The sequence below is a fragment of the Mirounga angustirostris genome, unplaced genomic scaffold (genome assembly GCF_029215605.1).
Source record: "Mirounga angustirostris isolate CCGP_5_RB_7025 unplaced genomic scaffold, mMirAng1.0.hap1 SCAF_12, whole genome shotgun sequence".
Taxonomy (NCBI): domain Eukaryota; kingdom Metazoa; phylum Chordata; class Mammalia; order Carnivora; family Phocidae; genus Mirounga; species Mirounga angustirostris.
Genome location: NW_026991720.1, coordinates 71,155,579 through 71,176,575, shown reverse-complemented (window position 1 = coordinate 71,176,575; position 20,997 = coordinate 71,155,579). Strand labels below are relative to the sequence as shown.

Genomic DNA, 20,997 nt, shown 5'->3' with positions numbered 1-20,997 from the left:
AGATTATGTGGTCAAATTATAACAGGTATATATAGTCAGGTCCCCAGTTATACTTTGAATTGATTCTTGAACACAGGCTGCAACAATGCGACCAATCATACTACTCCCAAAGACCCTACACTTCACATTATCTTAAAGCCAGAGTTCCTGGTCTCTGATTTTGTATTTTTTTTTTTAAATAAAAAGGTTGTTAACCTAAATTAAGTTTTAATAAACAGAACTAATAACAGAAACATCCCTAATTAGATTCTAGAGAGGAAGCAGGAAACCACCTAGAGCCAAAGAGAACAAAACTATTCCTTAAGAACTTTATTTTGGGCTTTCACATTATGTCACCACGTGGAACCAGATAGAAGTTTATCAGGTAGATAAATATGTAATATTTAGTAATTAGATCAAGATACATGTGCATTCTTTAGTAGTAGTATTTTTTAGGAAATGTAATTAGTCATTGTCAGATCTCTCTGTTTCCTGGAGACAAAGCTCCTTCCAGATAAAATTTGAAAGAACATTTTTTTTTTCTACAGCATAGCTCCATCATTGCTAGGTTTCATCATACCAAAAAAATTGATGGGATTCTTTTTTATCCAAGGCTTTAAATTAGATTATTCTTTACCCACCCATCCTCACTCACACACACAAACATTACCCAGTAAATAAATAATCTGAGCTTTCCAAGTATCTCCCTGGGCCTCTAGGCCTTTTTATACTTGCAGCTCTAGTCCAAGATGTAAATACCCTGAACTTACTTTCCAAGAGCTACGTTTGTTAAGATTAATACCTGGAAACTGTTTAGAATCTGTCAATTACCACGATCCCCCTAAATAATTTCATACTAATGAGTTTGGTTTCCTTAATAGCCACCATAAAACTATTAAGAAATATCTGAAATGCGATTAGATTTGATGGAACCACTCAGTTAAGAAAATAAAAAAACCGTAAGTTAAGCTAGCTGTCTTTTAAAATTATACTCAAAAAAAGAATACACCAGGAGTTGTTTCATAAACTTCATTCTCTTCGAATGCTTTTGCAGTTTACAGTGATGTTTTACATGTTTGTTAGTTCCCTGCAGCCCTTTTCATTTTGATCTTCGTTCGTATCGGATAAGTGGATTTTCAGGGGTGTGAATCATGGTTGTATAATTCACAGTGGGAAAATATCCATCAATGAGATCAAATTCATATAAACGAAGCATAGTGGACCAAATTGTCTTGATTTGAACATAGGCAAAATTCTCCCCAATACAACGATGACGCCCTGTTAAAAAAAGAAAGTTTTCTAAGAATCAATTGAAATTCTTTTTCCCGTCTTTTCTCCTGGAATGATAAATTTGTTTACAGTTTGGAGGGACAGCAGATATAGAGATAATATAGGAAAAAGATGACATTCTTTTCACATAAAAGAAGAATGTAAAATAAAATAGTTAAAAATCTCAGGAAAAAAAAAAGGGGCGCCTGGGTGGCTCAGTCATTAAGCATCTGCCTTTGGGTCAGGTCATGATCCCAGGGTCCTGGGATCGAGCCCCACATCGGGCTCCCTGTTCAGTGGGAAGCCTGCTTCTCCCTCTCCCACTCCCCCCACTCTCTCTGCCAAATAAAAATCTTAAAAAAATAAAGTAAAAATCTAAGGAGATTTTCAAGGTTTCTTTTTAAGGGAAATAGCACTTGGATAATTATATAATCACTTTTCTAATTACTTTTTTTGAAATGTCACATCTATCTAAGTTTAAATATATGTAAGATTTGAAATCTATGATGACAATCTACTTTGGGAATATACTAGAATATTCTTAGCTTCTGTCCCAAGAGAGCCCTAGTCAAAAGTCAATGTGAACCCGCCAATCAAAATTTTAAATGCCAGGGGCACCTGCCTGGCTCAGTCAGTGGAGTGTGTGCAATTCTTGATCTCAGAGTTGTGAGTTCGAGCCCCATGCTGGGTGTAGAGATTACTTAAAAATACAATCTTTAAAAAAAACTTTAAATGCCATTTCAAAATAATAATGGAAGAAAAAGGGATTTAATAAAATAGCAACACAAGATCAAAATTTAAAAGGTTATATACATGTAAAAACTGACAAGTTGATTCTAAAATACATATGGATAAAAAACACTAATTCAAAAGGATACATGCACCCCAATGTTTACAGCAGCATTATTTACAATAGCCAAATTATGGAAACAGCCCAAGTATCCATCAACTGATGAATGGATAAAAAAGATGTGGTACATATATACAATGGAATATTACTCAGCCATAAAGAATGAAATCCTGCCATTTGCAACGATAAGGATGGAGCTAGAGACTATTATGCTAAGCAGAATAAGTCAGAGAACGCCAAATGCCATCTGATTTCACTTGTGGAATTTAAGAAACACCAAACGAGCAAAGGGGAAAAAGAGAGGCAAACCAAGAAACAGACTCTTAACTATAGAGAACAAACTAATGGTTATCAGTATGGAGGTGGGTGGGGGAAAGGGAGAAATAGTTGATAGGGATCAAGGCATGTAGTTGTTGTAATGAGCACTGGGTGTTGAATGGAAGTGTTTAATCACTATACTGTACACCTAAAACTAATATTACACTGTATGTTAACTAACTGGAATTCAAATAAGAACTTTTTTAAAAATGCATATGGAAATGCAAAGGAGGACCTAGGATATATGGAGCAGTCTTGGGGGGAAAAAAAAAGTTGTAAGACTTAAACTGACTTCAAATTTGACCTCAATACTAAAGGTATAGCAACTGTGATACTGTGGTTTGTAATAAATATATATTTGCTCTTTCTCCCATCCCTGGCACAGAGCTCCTCAAACACCTTGGAATTTCTTAAGAGCAAAGAGCAATAAAAGAAGTCAGAAGACTTTTGTTATTCATAACAAGCCCCTTTCAACCACACTTGAGTTTGTTAATGAGGGGACTTTTGGAAATCCCCTCAGGGTAGGGCCTGGCTGCCAAGGGAACCAACCATGTGCTTAAAGGGTTAGAACTTATAGCCCTAACTCCTGACCTCCAGATGGGAGAAGGGGCTGGAGGTTGAATTACTCACCAATGATTTAATCAATCATGCCTACATAATGAAGTCTTCACAAAAGTCCCTATAGTATGGAAAATTGAGAGAAGTCGTATTCAGAGAGCTTTCCAGGTTGGTGAACATATGGAGATGGTGGCATACCCAGAAGGCATGGAAGCTCTGTGCCCTTTCCCCCATACCTTGCCCTATGCATCTCTTCAATCAGCTGTTCCTGAGTTGTATCCCCCACCTTTGTAATAAACTGTTAATCCAGTAAATAAACTGCTTTCTGAGTTCTGTGAGCCATTTTAAGAAACTGTGGAACCTCAAGGAGGGGATCAAGAAAACCTCTGATTTACAGCCCACTGGTCAGAAGAACAGGAGACAACCTGGACTTGCAATTGGTATCTGAAGTGATGGGGGGCAAGAGGGAATCTTGTGAGACTAAGCCCTTAACCTATGGGGTCTGTGCTAACCCCAGGTGGATAGTGTCTGAACTGAGTTGAACTGTAGGAAACCCAGTGGGTGTCCAGAGAGAATTAGTGTGAGAAAAACAACATTTGGTGACCAGAACTGTTGTCAGAAGTGTTCTAAGTGAGTGTAGAGTAGAAAGTGGGGTGGTTTTTCTTTCACAGCAACCAAGACAATGTGGTTCTCGATAGGGCTCAACAAACAGAACAATGGAACACAGCAAAGAGCCAAGACATACTTTTATAGTTATTTGATTATCAAGAAAGGCAGTAAATAAAGCAAGCCAATGGAGAAAAAGTCTTTTCAACACATGGTATGGGAATAACTATGTATCTAATATTAAAAGAAAGCAGAGGTGGTGCCTGGGTGGCTTAGTCAGTTAAGCGTTCGCCTTTGGCTCAGGTCATGATCCCAGGGTCCTGGGATTGAGCCCCGCATCAGGCTCCCAGCTCAGCCTTCCCTGCCTTGTACATGCTCTTGCTCGCTCTCTCAAATAAAATCTTTTTTTTTTTTTTTTAAGATTTTTATCCATTTACTTGACAGAGAGCACACATGAACAGGGGAGGGACAGAGGGAGAAGGAGAAGCAGGCTCCCCGATGAGCAAGGAGCTCGATGCGGGACTCAATCCCAGGACCCTGGGATCATGACCTGAGCCAACGGCAGACACCCAACCGACTGAGCCACCCAGGCATCCCAATAAATAAAATCTTGAAAAAAAAATAAACCAAAAACCCTCAATTCCTGTCTCACACCAAACTCAAAAACTAATTCCAGATGATCATAGGCCTAAACATAAATGCTAAAACCATCAAATTTTTTTTAAAGATTTTATTAGAGAACAAGAGAGGGCAGAGAGCACAAGTAGAAGGGGTGGCGGAGTGGGGGAGCACAGTGAGAAGGAGAAGCAGATGCCCTGCTGAGCAGGGAGCCCAATTCAGGGCTTGATCCTAGGACCCTGAGATCATGACCTCAGCCAAAGGCAGACGCTTAACCAACAGAGCCACCAAGGTGTCCCAAACCATCAAATTTTAATAAGGAATAAGAGATGAGAATGTCTTCATGACTTGGGGCCAGACAAAGGTTTTTAGACAGGACCAGGAAGCTAACAATTTTAAAAGTCAATAAATTAGGTTTGATTGAGGTTATTCATTTGTCAAAACAATACTGACTTGAGTATTTCATTGTAAAATTTTACATCAAAACTAGAATACTGAACTTTATTATATACTTGCTGAAAAATTCAGGAAGACATATACTGATGTATGCAGTTTACTTTGAAATGCACCTGAAAAATAAATGGATTGATGGACAGGTATGTGATAAAACAAGTGCAAGTAAAATGTTAATGGCAGAATCTACATAATGGGTATATGAATGTTCAGTATAAAATTCTTTTGACTTTGCTTTGAAATTTTTATTAAAATGTCAGAGAAATTTTAATAATAAAAAATATAATTCGTGTATTTTTAAAAAGTTATATATAAAAGCCAGAAAGACAAACTTAATAAAAGATGGTATCAGAAATATTTAAGCCAGAAAGAACTAATGCCTTCCAATCTCTACAGCCTACCAAAACCTCATAAAGTAGTAAGCTCAATAACAAAAGATGGCTTTTCAGGGAATACAAAAAGATCAAGTCAAATTATTAGAACTGAAAAAAGCCTTACTAAGCCTTGGTTTCCATTTCTGAAAAATGAATAAGACAGTCCCCCTTCCTCATAGTGTGGTTGTGAAGATTAAATAGAAAAAAAATTAACAAAAAAATGCGTATTATTAAGCACAGTGCTGTGTGGCCCATAAATGCATTTACTTCTAAGAGCCCTATTTAAGAAGGGTGTTTACAAACCATTCCATATTCAAATATAACAACTAAGGAGAGGGTTGGCTTACTCACAGGGAGATTAAAGGATTATTTTTAATAGCAGGAAACTAGAACTATCCTAACTATGAATTAATAGAAAAATGGATATATTCTGATGATTCACAAAAGGTAATAATATGAAAATGAATAAGCCACATGCTACATGCACCAACACAGAAAAAATTACACAAAGTCATGATTGAAGAAATTGGACATACTTAACATGATGATCAAATGGGGTAGAACAGTGTCCCCCCAAAATTCATGTCTACTCAGGAATCAAACTTTGCAGATATAATTAGTTACGATGAAGTCATACCAGGTTAGGGTGAGCCCTAAATCCAGTGCTGGTGTCCCTCAAAGAAAGCCATGCACAGACTCAGACATACACAGGGCAGATGGCCAAGTGAAGATAGGCAGTGATCAGAGTGATGTACCTACAAGCCAAGGAATGCCAAAGATTGCCAAGAGCCACGGGAAGTTTGGAACAAAGCAAGGAAAGACTCTCCCCTAGAGCCATCAGGGAGAGCAAGACCCTGCCAACACCTTGATTTCAGACTTCTGGCCTCCAAAAATGTGAGAGAATAAATGTCTATTGTTCTAAGTCACCCAGTTTGTGGGAGTTAAAGTAGCCCTAGGAAACTGGCACAATGATGAAAAATTTGAGGGAACATTAGATCTTATATTCAGATAGCTCAAAGATATACAATATAACTTCAGAGAACACAATTAGGAGATGTTTAAAACACAATGGGATGTTAAAAGGAAACAGATTACAGCTTTTTTTTTTTTTTTTTAAGTAGGCTCCACACCCAACATAGGGCTTGAACTCATGACCCTGAGACCAAGAGTCACATGCTCTACCAACTGAGCCAGCCAGGCGCCCCCAGATTACCGCTTTAATGTAAGTTTTTAAAAATGGGAGCTGTTCAAAAAACAAAAGGAGCTGCCATAGAAGGTGACTGAGAATCTATTACCTAAAAAAGTTCCAGTGCAGTCCAGGCAATTACCAGTTTAGAAATGATTCCTCTTTGGGGCAGATTTTGGGCCACAGAACTAATGCCCCTTCCAACTGTTTGAACAATCTATGACTCTTTTATATGTGATGTTATATACCATATTATTAATTTTTTTATTAGAGTTACTAAGATCTGAAGTTCCTAAAGGACTTTATACTTTCCTTTACATGTGGAAACAGTGTGACCAGTGACAAAAAAGTTGTGCCACTTCAAATCTCTTTGGAAAGACTAAACAAGAAGTCATAAAATGTAGTTTAATCTGTAGAGTACCAATGAACAGAGAAATTACTGCAGGAACAAGGGTCTGCCTGCATAATTTAAGAGTGGTAATTGAAATGCAGAAGTTTGCAAACCTATGTAAGACCTGCCCAAATTTAAAGACCCTTTTATCCTAAGGATACAGACAGAGCACCAAAAAGTTGACTAACAATCCAGAAAAGCTTCAATTTTAACAAGACTGCTTTTGCTCTTTTCTGAAACACTGATAATCTGTTATCATATTTAGCCTGAAATAATTGCCTAAATGGTGTGCTAATTCCCGTGGTTCTTTAAAACAATTCACAAAGAGCTTAAAATACTATTGTAAGGGAAAACAGGGTGGACTATTAAAATTAACCCTGAAAAAACTAAATTGGTTAGAAGGTAATAGAGCTTTATATAAGGATTCACAAAACTATTTCCTTTAGTACAAACAAAATACTTTTCCAACTTGGCAAAGATTATACTCCTACAAATGTTTACAGCAATGTCCCTATGAGGAAAGGAAAAGATATTTATAAATAAAATTCATATGGATTATTTTGACAGACATAAATATATTATCAGAACAAACATTTCAAATGTAAAATGGTATCTTACCAGCTCCAAATGGCACGTAAGCAAACTTCTCTCCTGATGCTGGATTGTCCTGTAAGTAGCGATCAGGATTAAAGTCCAGACGTTCTACCCATGAGTCTTTAAGTCTTTGATTGACAGTGGGAGAGACACACACCTGATGTCCTGGAGGAATGGTATATCCTGCCACGGTCTACAAATGAAAGCAACACATTTCATTAGATAATATAAAACGATTCTACCAAATAACCAGACTATTGTGTAATAAAGCATTAACACACATGTGATATACATATATTTAAAAACTAGCTAGATGATAGGCCAGCTGAAAATTATTTTAACTCAAGATGATTTCCAAGTGACCCAACATTGGGCTGGAAACTTAAAAAAGCCATAATGCCTCAGAGGTAGCAGAGGGATATCAAGGAGCCTTTCACAATCTGATTTGTTTATTTCCATACTATCAGAATTTTTAATAAAACATGCTTTTTTTTAAACCAGGAAAAAAATACACTACCATTTTTAAAACCCTAACTGTTAAATAAAAATGCAGGGAACAGATTAGCATGTATACTCTCTAATTATATAAAAATATCTATATAAATAGAATATATAATTACATATCAGAGTTCGAATATAAAAAATTGAAATTATGTGGAAACGATTATTCTACTGTTTTAATTTAAAAAATTCTCTTTGCTGTTATATTTCTTCTTTCTGATAAATAAAAACTGGGGGAATGGAAGGGGAGATCTAACCAAGAGACTCACCTGAGGAGTTTTGGCCATTCTCATCATGGTCATTATAGGAGGTCGAAGTCTTAATGTTTCTTTTATACAGCGATCAAGTAAATTTAGATCCTTCAGCTAAAAAGGGAAAGCATTTCCGGAGTTTTAGAAATATTTAACTTACTTCAGCAGTATGTGTTTAAACTTATGGGTTATAATAAAATAGTTTCTATTGTGGTAGAAGGGCAAAGAGGTAACTGGTTCAGTATCTGAGATTATCTTGTTCTGTCACTTTCCATGGTCAACAAGGGAAAGAGGGCAAGATACCATCAGTACAAGAGGTAATCACTCTGAAGAGTGGCATAGTAAGGGCCTGCAAAAATCCACTTGTCTAAAAAGTGAAAACACTAGCAAAAATCATGCTACCACACAGATGAAACTTGAAAACATGCTAAGCAAAAGAAGCCAGTCACAAAAGACCACATACTGTATGATCCCGTTTATACGAAATGTCCAGGATACAGCAAATCCATACAGACAAAACATAGATCAGTGGTTGCCAGGGGCAGGGGAAATGGAGCGTGACTGCTAACAGGTACCGGCTTTCTTTTGGAAGTGATTTAAATGTTCTAAAATTGTGATAGTTTCCACAATTCTGAATATATCAAAAAACAGTAAGTTAGATCCTCTAAATGGACTGACTCTATGGTATGTCAATTATATATCAATTAAGCTATTACTTTAAAAGTTACAAAATCAGGAATGAAAGAGACATCACTGCTGGCCTTACAGAAATAGAAAGGATTGTAAGAGAACACTGTAACAATTACAAGCCAACAAATTAGGTAACCTAGATGAAAATGGACAAATTCCTAGAAGGACACAAACCAAAGACTCAAGAAGAACCAGAACGTAGGAATAGATGTATAACAAGTAATCAAACAACTTCCCACAAAGAAAAGCACAGACTCCAATGGCTTCACTGGTGAATTCTAACCAGACATGTAAGAAAGAATTAGTATCAATCCTTCACAAACTCTTCCAAAAAAATAAAAGAGGAGGGAACACTTATAGACTCTTTCTTTGAGACCAGCATTACTCTGTATTACCAAAACCTGTCAAAGATCTCATGACAAAACTACACATCAGTATCCCTCATGAACACAGATGCAAAAATCCTCAACAAAATACTAGCACACTGAATCCAACATGAAGACATTTCAAGGAGGGCCATGGGGACTTTTCTAAAAAAAAGCTAAGCAATTTAATCTATAGTAAATAGAATATATCAAATTGTCCCCTTTAAAAACTAGCCACTCATTAGATACTCAAAGTCATAAAGCAGCAGTGAAACTAAAAATCCAACAAACCTGGTCATAAGTTAAAGGAGGCAGATCTTCTCCACAGACTGTTTTCTGTTCTAAATAACATTTTTCTTGAAGTGTTTTGTCTCTGGCCAAGAAGAAGCCCATCCAGGCACTAGTAGTTGAGGACGTGTGCTGGCCTGCCAAGAGCAGTCCAATAAGCATGCCTGCTACTTCGTCATCTGTCAGAGGGCGCCCATCCCTAAGGAAGGAGTCACACACAAATTTAACAGTTTGGCAGACCACTTCATGCCTTCACATTTAAATAAAGGGTCGTAGTGAATAAACTTTTCAGGTGTAATAGTCTCTTGCATTTGCCCATCACAAGTGAGAATTTTTTCCCCTGCGGGGAAAGAGACAGACCAAAGAAATGTATGATTTTCATTACAAAAGATGTTGCTGCAGTTTGTCAGCAGGCGTTGCCCCATGCCTGGTCCTTGGGCTCCAGGAAGGCAATGGGATCCCATTAATTCGTGTCTCATCCATTTAACAAGCCCAAGGCTCATAGCTACTAATTTTGTCAACATCACTACTTTTTAACTGGACATATTTTTTAACTTTGTATTGAAATTGCCTGCTTCAGCTTAACATGTGACCCGAACAGCTCTTACTTGTAAGTAGAATCTAGTAAAGTTTGGAGAATGTCATCAATTTTTTCTTCTGACTGTCTGCGCTTCTGGATTGCTTTATAGAAAATATTCTTGATCTCTCGATGAGCTCTGTCCCTGCGTCTGCAATTCAAAGACAAAAATGACTAAAAAATAATGTCATACTTTCTGGCATCAGATTCATTTTGAAAATAACCAGGACCTAGCTTAAGAATGACTCAAATAATTGACAAAAAACTCAGAACCAAAAGAAAAAAAGAAGTCAGACAAACCATGAGAGACTATGGACTCTGAGAAACAAACTGAGGGTTCTAGAGGGGAGGGGGGTGGGAGGATGGGTTAGCCTGGTGGTGGGTATTGAGGAGGGCACATTCTGCATGGAGCACTGGGTGTTATGCACAAACAATGAATCATGGAACACTACATCAAAAACTAATGATGTAATGTATGGTGATTAACAAAAAAATAAATAAATAAAATCTTATACTGTTAGAAATTTCTAGCATCCTAACATATATATCCCTGATTCTTAACATACTTCCTATGTTCTAACAAAAGGTCTAAAGCAAGACTGATTATTCCTTTAGAATCATTTTCCAGTTTAACAGAAAGCAGAATACTTTAAATTAATGAAATTCCAATTTTAACCAAATTAATTCTTGAAGCAGATGGAGAGTGATTCTGGTTTTTCTATAGGATTCAGAACTTGAATAAACCTAAGATTTATTTAGGATGACCTAAATCTAGGATGTAGAACATGATGACAGTATACAGGATTTGATTCTACTTTTCATCTTCTGAGACAACATGGTTTTGTAGGGGGCAAAAATACTAGGAGGCAGAAAACAAACTTCAGCTCCCCAAACCTTCCCTTTAAAGGCGGGTGCTCACTAGGTAACAGGTACTCTAAGTGTTTCGGAAAGTGAACTGGCCACTTTGACCTCCCGTGAGGTAGATGCTCTTAGCCTCACTTCGCAGGTAGCTGCACAGTTCCACACAGCCAGAAAGCAGCGGAGCTGCGACTTCAAACCAGGCGATCTGACTGCCTAGCCCCTTCACAACTGGGCTTCCAGTAAAACTGCTGCTCTGCTGAGACCATGTGGGCAGAAGATGTTTACTGACAGGAACACAGCAGTGCCAGGAAAACGTAAGGCCTGTTTTAAGAAAGGGCATGGACTAATTCGGTTCAATCATTTGGTCTGGGCAAGGCAGAGAAAGACTGGGCTGAAAGGAAGTCAGGAATTTCTGATTTCATCCAGGAGATAGAAAAGGTAAAAACGGGCTTGTTGCACACTTCTGGAGAACCCTCTACAGGCTACGGATGAAAGCATTTTGAAAAATGCAAAGCTCCTGACAAATATCAAGTATTACGAGTTCCAGAGAATTCCAGAGAATCTCTCCTGGCTTTCCCTTTTTCTCCCCCTCTTTATCCTGTAACTATATAGAAGTAGCAGAACTAGAAGGAAAAGGGAGTACCAATTTAACTCCTCCCCATCTCTCACCTGAACGGAAATGAATCAACAGGTAACAGAAAGCCCACTAATATGCAAGACACTAAACTATATGTCGAGTCCTATAAGCAATATTTCTTTGTATCAGATGGTCCCTGACCTTAAGGAAATCACAGTATAGTTGTAAGAAAACAAAGAGAAAAGTAAAGAAAGGTACTTACTACTTCAAAACAAAGAAATTTCACAATAGACTATAAAACAGTCAAATATTTTCAAATAAGTACCTAGAGGGGTGTATCACTTTTAGGAAGAGTCCAGAGACTTTCCTGAGTAGAAGGAATATGTGAGATAAGTAGGTTTTAAATTAGAATAGCTTGACAACAAATGACCTCTTTTATAAACTGAAACTGAGCTTAAATGAGCTCACTATATAAAGAAAACCTGTCTTGAATTCTTATAGAAGAATTGGGGCTCATAATCTCCCTAATTTGTCTGTTTTATGTTTATTTTTTATCTTGGTTAAAGCAAAGCATGCCAACACTACAGCAATTCTACAGTTAAATAGCAAGTATAGGGTCTTTAGCCATACCTGAAACTAGGCAAAGGGAGCCAGCCTGGCAGTAGCCAGGCTGCGTGGCTAAAACCTCCATCCAGATCTGCATACAGTTGTGCCACTTTCTCATTGAGTTGACTTCTGATTTCCTTTCCATGTAAACAATGGCTAGCTGTTAAAATTATGAGCTCCGAAAGAGCTTCAAACAAATCTAGAGGAAAAGAGATCATTCCCATTACTATTGCCAAATATTCTTTTGAAATTTTCTGCTTAGAGATATAAAAGTATTACAAAGGAAAAGTGAGAATAAAAATTCAAGAACCAACAAGAACCTGTTCATATCATCAAAAAAAGCCTACAGACATATGGATACAACAAAGAGAGACAAGAAACTCATAATGGGAAGCACCTCTGTACAGCCAAAAGAGAGGCCACAAAGGCATCTCTAAACCTCACTCATGACTCTTCAACTTGAAAAGATATACTGAAGATAGGGCGCCTGGGTGGCTCAGTTGGTTAAGCGACTGCCTTCGGCTCAGGTCATGATCCTGGAGTCCCGGGATCGAGTCCCGCATCGGGCTCCCTGCTCAGCAGGGAGTCTGCTTCTCCCTCTCCCGCTCCCCCCTCTTGTGCTCTTTCTCTCTCTCACTCTCTCTCTCAAATAAATAAATAAAATCCTAAAAAAAAAAAAAAACCCTAAAAAAAAAGATAAACTGAAGATAAAAATGAATATAGTGAGGGGCGCCTGGCTGGCTCAGTTGGTAGAGCACGCGATTCTTGATCTCGGGGTCGTGAGTTCGAGCCCCGCACTGGGTATAGAGATTACTTAAAAATAAAACTTTTTAAAAAATGAATAGAGGGGCGCCTGGGTGGCTCAGTCATTAAGCATCTGCCTTTGCTCAGGTCATGATCCCAGGGTCCTGGGATCGAGCTCCACATCCAGCTCCCTGCTCAGCAGGAAGTCTGCTTCTCCCTCTCCCGCTCCCCTTGCTTGTGTTCCTGCTCTCGCTAACTCTCTCTCCGTCAAATAAATAAATAAAATCTTTTTAAAAAAAAAAATGAATAGAGTTACAGAAGTTCCAAGTCGCAGTGTAACAAAAGCAGCAAGAAGGTGATTTAGTGCATATGAGGTGCTTCCCAAAGAACAGCAGTCCAAAAACTGAAGAATGGATTGTTTCACAGGTCAAAAGCAGGAAGACCAGGACTAAAATTTGAGGTCTTGACTATATATAAAAGAAAACTGTAGCTAATCATCAACTGGTAATATCCCAAACTAGAGACAGATACATCAGGGAAGCACATTTCGATGACATTTAAAAGTCATAAAAATTACCCAATTAATGCCTTGTTCTTTAATTCCGTGTTTACCAAATGAACTTCCAATTGTCCCTTGGCTTTCCAGTTAGATTTGCCAATGAAGTTTATCAAATTCTGGTGTTCTCAATGCTGTAACTTTGTCTCACTTGTATTTATTAAGTTGGCATTTTAGTTTGTTTATACATCAGCTTCTTGTATGGTTAGAAATATATCACATCAGCTTTCGGTGGATTACAGAAACTGAAGACCACACCCAGAACATGGGGACCCACACAGAGGTCTTAATGCCCTATGAGACAGATGTTGCGTCCTGCTTTGGGGGGGCAATTTTCTCTGAAAGGAACACTTAATTGTCCAATATAAAGAATGGATTCACATAAATATCCAAAGAAGATCAAGTTATACTCACTATACTCTGTACATAATGCAAGAAAGCATATAGTTGGTGGTAGACTAAGCCTATGTATTTAAATTTACTTTTTTCATGAACTAAATCATTCCCATACAATATCAGATAGATAGGGTATTACATACAAAATTAAATCATTTAGACTTTTACTTGCTCATGGGGGTTAAAAAAAGTTATTTATTGTCTTAAAATGACCTTGCAAAAAGCCTTAATTCAGTTTATTTCAAAATTTAATGAGTTATTTTGATATTATTTGTACAAATGAGCTGAATAACATGCACATTAACTAACCCATTTTAAGGTTTTGCTAAGTGAACAGCAATAATCACTTCCTCTCAGGTCTTTTTAACTCTGTGGTTATCAAAACATATTCTTTCCATTAAATCTAAGGTGATTTTTACATATGTTGCAGTTGGTTTTTCATTACACACACAGACACTCACGTATTCTTATATTTCTAGTCATAAAAAAAAGTAGAAATACTAGGACAAATGCAAAACCAAAACAGTTTGCTTACTTTTTTCTCCACTTTCTCCCCAACTCTGAAAGTACTCCTTTGTTTCTTTCTCAATTATAGAAACGTGCTGTCTGAAGTGGGCTATGTTAAGGCCACTTTTTAACATTTTCTTCTGCTCCAAAAAAACCTTCAAAATATTAACAGTATAATACCAAGCATTAAAACACAATTTTGTTTTATCAGAAGATTCATTTGGGTTATTATATGTAACACTCAAAGAAAAGAATATTTTTAAAAAAGATATTGAAAATAAAAACAGTAAAAGGGTTTTTTAAAACTATACCAAACATGGGAAACTTAGAGCATTTATATGGATCTGAAGTAACATGTAGAGGTAACCTGGTATGCAGGCGCTCAACTAATGATAAATTAGGAATCCCACTGCCTTTCCTTCCTACATATGCATTTTCCCACTCCAGACCGCAGGGCTTCCCTTTCCTGTTATCTTCTAGCATCCCCAACCCAACCCAGATACCAACACAAGCCCCCAAAGGTTCATTATGCTTCCATATCATTTTTACCCCACTTCACATACTCTCCCATTCCATTCCCAAACAAGTATCATTCCTCTCACTATCTTCCAGAAGTTTAATGAGAATTCAATATAGTCTGATTGAAATAAATTCACACTAAGACAACTAGTGGTTTTAACCCATTGGGACATTTCTATTTTAAGAATCTGATTAGCAGTGTGAAAAAATGAATAGATAGATCTGACCAGAGAGATTTTCTAGGGTTCTTGCTTTTGGCCTTGAGGAGCCACTCATTCCCCACACCTCGCTCATCCCCAGAAATAACACTTGATGTCAACTCTTAACTGCTACACTAGGATACTAGGGCATGTGTGGTACGATCTCAGCCAGAGCCCACACCAAGCTATTGAGCCAATGATCTCATTTGTGTTTTGCATCAATTTGCAGCACTCTAATATTTGACTTCAGGAGGGGAAAAGAAATCACACGAACTTCCAAAGCCAACAATCTTTAGCTCAAAAGAGCTCTTATGCTAGAATTTCAGGCAGGAGTAGAGGCATAGGAGGCCTTTTGATGAAATAATGGGATTTTCTTGTTACCCACTCGAATCAATGCCCTAAGTTCATCATTGATTCTCTTTCTTTGTACAGGCAACCTTTAAAATTGCTTAGCCCATGCCTGCAGCTATAAAACAGAATACCCATTCTTTGTCAGTTACCAGGCCTTTTCTTTTTAATGTCTCATTCTTCAGATTTCTGAACCAAAGAATAAATTGTTTCTACATTCTAAATGTACAATATTACACTACTAGCTGTAACTATTATATCATAGATTTTTCTTGAAGGTAACAGGGTCACCTACTGGATTTGGCACATCATATGCAACTCCCTTCCCAAACACAGGTGTTGTCAGACGACTGTAGACATCTTCTGCATTCAGGTCCTCATTTTTACTATTAAAAAGCAGTGCAGCAGCATCACTCCCCAGAAGGTAAGTAAATGTCTTGCCCACCATGGTAAAACTAAATACAGGTCCATACTAAAGAAAGAAAAGTAGCCACAGTGATGGTACTGAAAAATATGTATCACTAAAAGAAACACTAATTTATTAATTCACAAAACATTTTTGAAAATTAAAACATGCATAAACCTTAATGCAATTATTCACCCAGTCTTTGTCCAAATTTTTAATTATTTTCATCCAGTTGCAAGTGAAATATAAACTTTTTATTCTGTTTTCAATTTATACTGAAAATATTTTCTATCCTTTACACAGACATTATAATTTTAATAATTATTCTTTCATTATTGGACATATGGGTGATATGTCAGTTCTTTACTTATTATGGATAATTTTGCAATGAGTTTCTCTGAGAATACAGATTTTTTACCCCCTTGGTTAAGGATAAACTTATAGGAGTCACCAAAGGTTATGACCTGTCCTATTGTATTTGCTATGTGAAGACATCAGAAGTTTATTTAGTTATCCAGTTTACTACTATCTCACCAACACCAAATGATTTCTTTTTTTTTTTTTTTTAAAGATTTTATTTATTTATTTGACAGAGAGAGACAGAACAAGAGAGGGAACACAAGCAGGGGGAGGGGAGAGGGAGAAGCAGGCCTCCCGCTGAGCCGGGAGCCCGATGCAGGGCTCGATCCCAGGACCCTGGGATCATGACCTGAGCCGAAGGCAGACGCTCAACGACTGAGCCACCCAGGCGCCCCTAAATGATTTTATTTTTAATTTTCCGTTAATCTGGCTGAGTGTTAAATGCTTTACCTTGCAGTTATCTGATTATTATTAAAGACCAGGCTCTGGGGATACAACTGTGAACAAAAATACTGTCTCTGACTCATGTAGCTTAGTCTATTGAAAAAGATACAACTTAATCAAATAATCACATTAACAAATGTAAAATTGCAAATGTGACAAGTACTACAGGAAGGAAAGCAATTCTGGGAGAAGAGAACTGATAAAAGAGAGACCAAAGAGAGGAAAGGCCACCTAAGCTGAGGCTTGAAGGATGAGGAGGAGTCAGCATGGCAGCCAGGCATGCACAAAGATCCTAATGGGGGGGAGGACAAGATGAGAGCTGAGTCTGCAGGGCCTAGACCATACATAGTCTCATAAGCCATATTCAGGAAGTGTTTTCCTTACAAGCAATAGAAAGCCATAGAAGATTTTCAACTGCATGGGAGGGACACACTGCTATATGCATATTTTAAAAGAAAGATCCCTCTGGCTGCTATATGGAGGGGGGAGGAACAGGAGCAGAAGGAATGTCAGAGGACCAGTTAGAGCCTATGCAGGAACCTGATGATGAAAACTTGCTACATGGTAATGATGGGGCAGTGCAGAGAGAAGCAGATGGATACTGTTTTCCAGGCCTCTGGAAAACAGAAAAATGATGAGAAGAGAAAACAGGACAACCAGGATTGAAGAGAGAAAAACCAAGGGTTAGCCTCCAGAAATGTTGGACTTCAGGTGCCTTTGAGACAACGCAGGAAAAATCATGTGGGAGTTGGGACATCCAGGTCAGGAGCTGGAGAAGAGACCTGAGCCAGAGACATTAATTTGGGTGTCATCTACCTATGGCTGATAACTGAAGCTGCAGGTTAGAGATGAGATCACCTAAGAAAGACTAAAGGCCAAGGACCAAACCTCCATGAACCCCAACAGTAAATGCCCAGGCATAAGCCCACTACTGAGTTAGAGAAAAAGCAGTCAGAGAAATAGGGGTCAGGGGGGGATGAAAGAAGCCACATTTAAGGAGGGAGGAGTTACCAGTGACAAATACAGCTGAGGGATCAAGTTCATTGAACTAGGACACGGAGCTCATTAGTGAAGGGGCTGACAGGCAGACTAGGGTAGACTGAAGAAATGTATGGTACTGGCCACAGTGGAACTGAAATGATGGACCACTGTCCCAAACTGGAAAACGAAGCAAAGAAAGGAGGCTAATAGATCAGGAGAAAGTAAATGGGACAATGGACTGGAAGATCTAATGAGGTCAAAGAATGGTTCTAATGGAAGTTGCTGCGGAGGCAAGAGGCAAGCCAAGAAAAGAAGGGGTCTAAGACTAAAGCGTCTAAATTTATATTGTGGAGCTGAAAGAGTTAAGAGTGACAACAATTCATAGTGGGACTGTGGAATAAATGGCTGAATTGGTATCAGAAAGCTCATGAGAGAGAAGAGGGGCAAAGATCTGACTTGGCCATGGTATCTTGTGGGTCATCCAAGTGAAACTGAAGTCACAGATGTGTAGAGCAGGTTAGAAAATTCCACAGGTGACTGGTTAAGAAAAATAAGGGTCAATCAGTATCAATCTTAACTATGATCAGTAAGAACAAAATTTAGGCTAGTGATGTCTCAGAGATCACCCAGGACACAGGAGAAGTTACGAGAGTCTCCAAGACCCCTCCAGCTCTTAAATAGGAGTAGCTCCAATTTAATTGGTTTCCTATACTCGGGATAAGCCTAAGATTACACTATTTTTAATGTTCTGCCATTTAAAGAAAAGTTTGAAAAGCACTAATTTTTTTTTCCTATAATTATTTGGAACACTTACCTTCTCATATGCATTTTCTAGGAATTCAATTGGACTTTTCCCAAATGCTATGGCATGTCCAAGGAATGGAACTGGAGAGAAAATGTATGGTGGACTTTTCTGCAAGAGAAAACAAAAAATTGGGGGTTCACATTTCATTTTGAGATACCCAGTTTAGTTTCCTGACCAAACAAATGAAATTTACCACTAATACTAAAAAGTTACCAAAAAATAAAGCATCAGCAGTAACTTAAAAACAGCCAAACTGCAAGTATCTTAGGAGAGTGGCCATAGTCAAAAGAACAGAAACTCAAAACATGGTATAAGTGACTAGACAAACACAAAGGTGTTGTAATTACACATGCTGAACACTATCCAGAATATGTCCAATATTATTTATTGGTGGGCTCTAGGCAACTTAAACATTAGCAAAAAAAAAAAAAAAACCACACAGGAAAATCAAACTATATTGTCTTTACCACTACCACTCACAATTTTAGTTCCGGAATCTTGCCTAAAGAAGGTATAGAAAAAGACGAACAGTAACTTGAGGTATAGAAAGATGTGAAATGTTTAAGAAGCTACATTTATCAGGAAAGAGAACACATCTCATCCACTGATTTTATTTTTTAAAGTAGGCTCCACACCCAGCGTGAGGCTTAAATTCACCACCCTGAGATCAAGACCTGAGCTGAGATCAAGGATCAGATGCTTAATCAACTGAACCACCCAGCGCTCCTCATCCACTGATTTTAGAGAGAGTAGATCAGCACTAGCAGGAACTCCTCCACACTCCTTGTAAAAGGTACTTTAGATGCCCCAGGTTTTAAAAACGACTTGGGTCAATAGTTCATACATTCCATTGTCAGTAAAAGAGCAGTTTTAAACGCTACCTGGTGTATGAAGCTAGTGGTCGATAAAGACACTAAATTAAAGAAACTGATACTTCTTAGCATCATAAGAAGGGACAATCCAGTTACTCCCACCCTGCCAAACACTCCCCGCTTCATACAGATATAAATCGCCATTAGGGGCGATACGACAGCCCACAGGATGCCCCACCAGGGCAGTCCCCAAGATGACGGCCACCAGGGCGCTCAATGCCACATCCATCAGTCTGGCCACGGCCATTAGGAGCACCAGCACTTCGGCCAGCACAGCCGTGACCGCTACAAGCACGACCCCCACCAAGACCAGACACGCGGCCACCGCCAGAATCGCTACAGACTTGAGAGCCCCCAACACCAAGGCCAGAAAGGCCAAGGAAGTCGCGACCACAAGCTGCAGAGCTGCGGCCACCTCCCCGTCCCCAGTGCGCCCGTCGCCGCCGCCCAGCTGACCACGGCTTCGGCAGCCACTCCCGCTAGCCCTTTGGCCGCCTTTGTCGTCGCCCCGCTAGCCGTTAGACCACAGTAGTCCCTGCGTCCCCCCCCGGATCCCCCAGGGTGCACGTACCGCCCCGGCGGGCAGGGGGGCCAGGTGGCCGACTGCGAGGCGGAACAGGTAGACCAGGCCAAGCGTGAAGGCGCAGGCGATTAGCAGCATGGATAGGAGGTTGCCGCCGGTCACCCGCTCCATCGCCTGCCCCAGCACCGACCCGCCCGCCTGCAGTAAACCCAGCAACATCATCCTGACCGCCGCAGCAGCCACTACAGTTCGCCGGAGACGCTGGAGGCCGAGGTCGCCGCCGCTCCTCCTAATCGATGGAGCGAGTAAGGCCGGCAGATGGGCGTCGGGAAGCGGCCCCGGCCTCCAGGTCTCCTACTAAATCCAGTCCCACCCCCTACTCTCGGCTCCCACGCGCGCCACCCTGTATGTCACAGGACGGGGCGGGGCCAGATGCTGGCCACGCCCTACGTGGGACTACTTACGGCCGAGGTCTCCTTACGCCAGGAGAGAGGCCCTGAAAAAGCAGGTTGCACCTATGGTACCAGTGGTACAGAGACAGAGGAGAACGAGAACTTAAGAGGGGATCATCCCTCTGAGAATCGCGGGCCACCTGAGCCTGCGTGCCCGGGTGCGGAGCACCACGACGCGGCGCCGGCAAAGGGCGGGCGGAGGGATCTCAGAGCGAGGTTTGCGACGGGACGGCAGCGGCAGCAGCAGCAGCGCGCTCTGTGATTGCACCGCTCGCGCGTGAGGTGATCTCAGCTTATGTGGCGTCAGCCGGGCGGGTGGCTTGAGTACCGCCCCGGTGGTGCGAGCACCGCCCTCTCGCGGGGGCATGCGGGCCCGCTGCCGCTGAGCCTCTCAGGGCCGGCGTCCTGAAGCGGTGGAGAGATCCCCAACATGGTTGGGGAAAGGGAGGTTGTGAAAGACGCCGTCTGCCCACGGAAGGGTGGGACGATGAGGTCAGTCCCCTGCCACCCCAATTAAAAGCAGTCTGACAGGTGTTAATATAGGGCATAACGTTAACAAAACTTGGTTGCTGTCTGGATTATACGGAAACAGGTTTTCCGAAATAAATTTGAATATTATAGGCCGTCGCGGCCTATTTGAGACAACATTCCCCAAGAACGGCACTTACTCTGTCCAGAAAGATTTTAAAGCGGAAGTACAGTCCTAAAGCCACAGTCCCTTGGCCGCCCGCTCCTGCGGTCTCAAAGAAGCATGTATATATAATGACCACCGAAGTAAATTCCCCTTCTATATTGCTCTCACGAGCCCCCGACCATATTCATGTATTTATTCAGTCACTGTGAAGAGCTAGGGATTGTGCTAGGTAGGCACTGGGAATACAGCAGTGGGTGACAAAACTGCAGGGCCCTCAGGGAAGGAGCAGGAGTGTCTAACTGCCTGCTCAACACCTCTGCCTAGACGCTTAACATTTA

General features: G+C 39.9%; 2 protein-coding genes across 9 annotated transcripts in view; one reads left to right on the top strand and one right to left on the bottom strand.

Annotated features, from left to right (window-relative positions):
- Positions 1-279: 279 nt before the first annotated feature.
- Positions 280-20,073, bottom strand: LOC123835588 (lanosterol 14-alpha demethylase). 3 transcript variants are annotated; one of them, XM_045864733.3, is made up of 10 exons: positions 20,038-20,073; positions 18,188-18,286; positions 15,478-15,654; positions 14,144-14,270; positions 11,937-12,111; positions 9,900-10,019; positions 9,295-9,490; positions 7,967-8,062; positions 7,221-7,389; positions 280-1,257 (listed from the first exon to the last, which is right to left on the bottom strand). In XM_045864733.3, the coding sequence occupies exons 3-10, from the start codon at positions 15,628-15,630 to the stop codon at positions 1,079-1,081; spliced, it is 1,215 nt and encodes a 404-aa protein (XP_045720689.1). In that variant the 5' UTR covers positions 15,631-15,654; positions 18,188-18,286; positions 20,038-20,073; the 3' UTR covers positions 280-1,078. The 3 variants fall into 3 exon arrangements, with proteins under 3 accessions (XP_045720689.1, XP_045720688.1, XP_054361281.1); XM_045864732.3 differs by lacking the exon at positions 20,038-20,073 and adding an exon at positions 19,622-19,962; XM_054505306.2 differs by lacking the exons at positions 280-1,257; positions 20,038-20,073 and adding exons at positions 6,149-7,113; positions 19,622-19,964.
- A 120-nt stretch (positions 20,074-20,193) lies between these two features.
- LOC123835587 (CUB and sushi domain-containing protein 1-like) overlaps positions 20,194-20,997 on the top strand; it is a 94,386-nt gene continuing 93,582 nt past the window's right edge. For 5 of the 6 annotated variants that reach the window (XR_010406539.1, XR_006788781.3, XR_010406540.1 and 2 more), the window contains exon 1: positions 20,369-20,517. Coding sequence is in view for 2 of the 6 variants with exons in the window: in XM_064575296.1 (XP_064431366.1) it covers positions 20,456-20,517 (62 nt within the window). In the remaining 4 variants the exon portion in view is untranslated. Of the gene's footprint in view, positions 20,308-20,368; positions 20,518-20,997 lie in introns of those variants that run through there. The other variant, XR_010406541.1, reaches the window with a different exon arrangement.

Bases quoted from the DNA above. Each gene is read 5' to 3' on its own strand.
- LOC123835588 (XM_045864732.3), bottom strand. From the start codon at position 19,795: ATGATGTTGCTGGGTTTACTGCAGGCGGGCGGGTCGGTGCTGGGGCAG. The intron at 14,271-15,477 runs GTAGGTGACCCT...AATATTTTGAAG, and splicing joins CATATGATGTGCCAAATCCA to GTTTTTTTGGAGCAGAAGAA. The intron at 1,258-7,220 runs GTAAGATACCAT...TTTTTTTAACAG, and splicing joins TTACGTGCCATTTGGAGCTG to GGCGTCATCGTTGTATTGGG.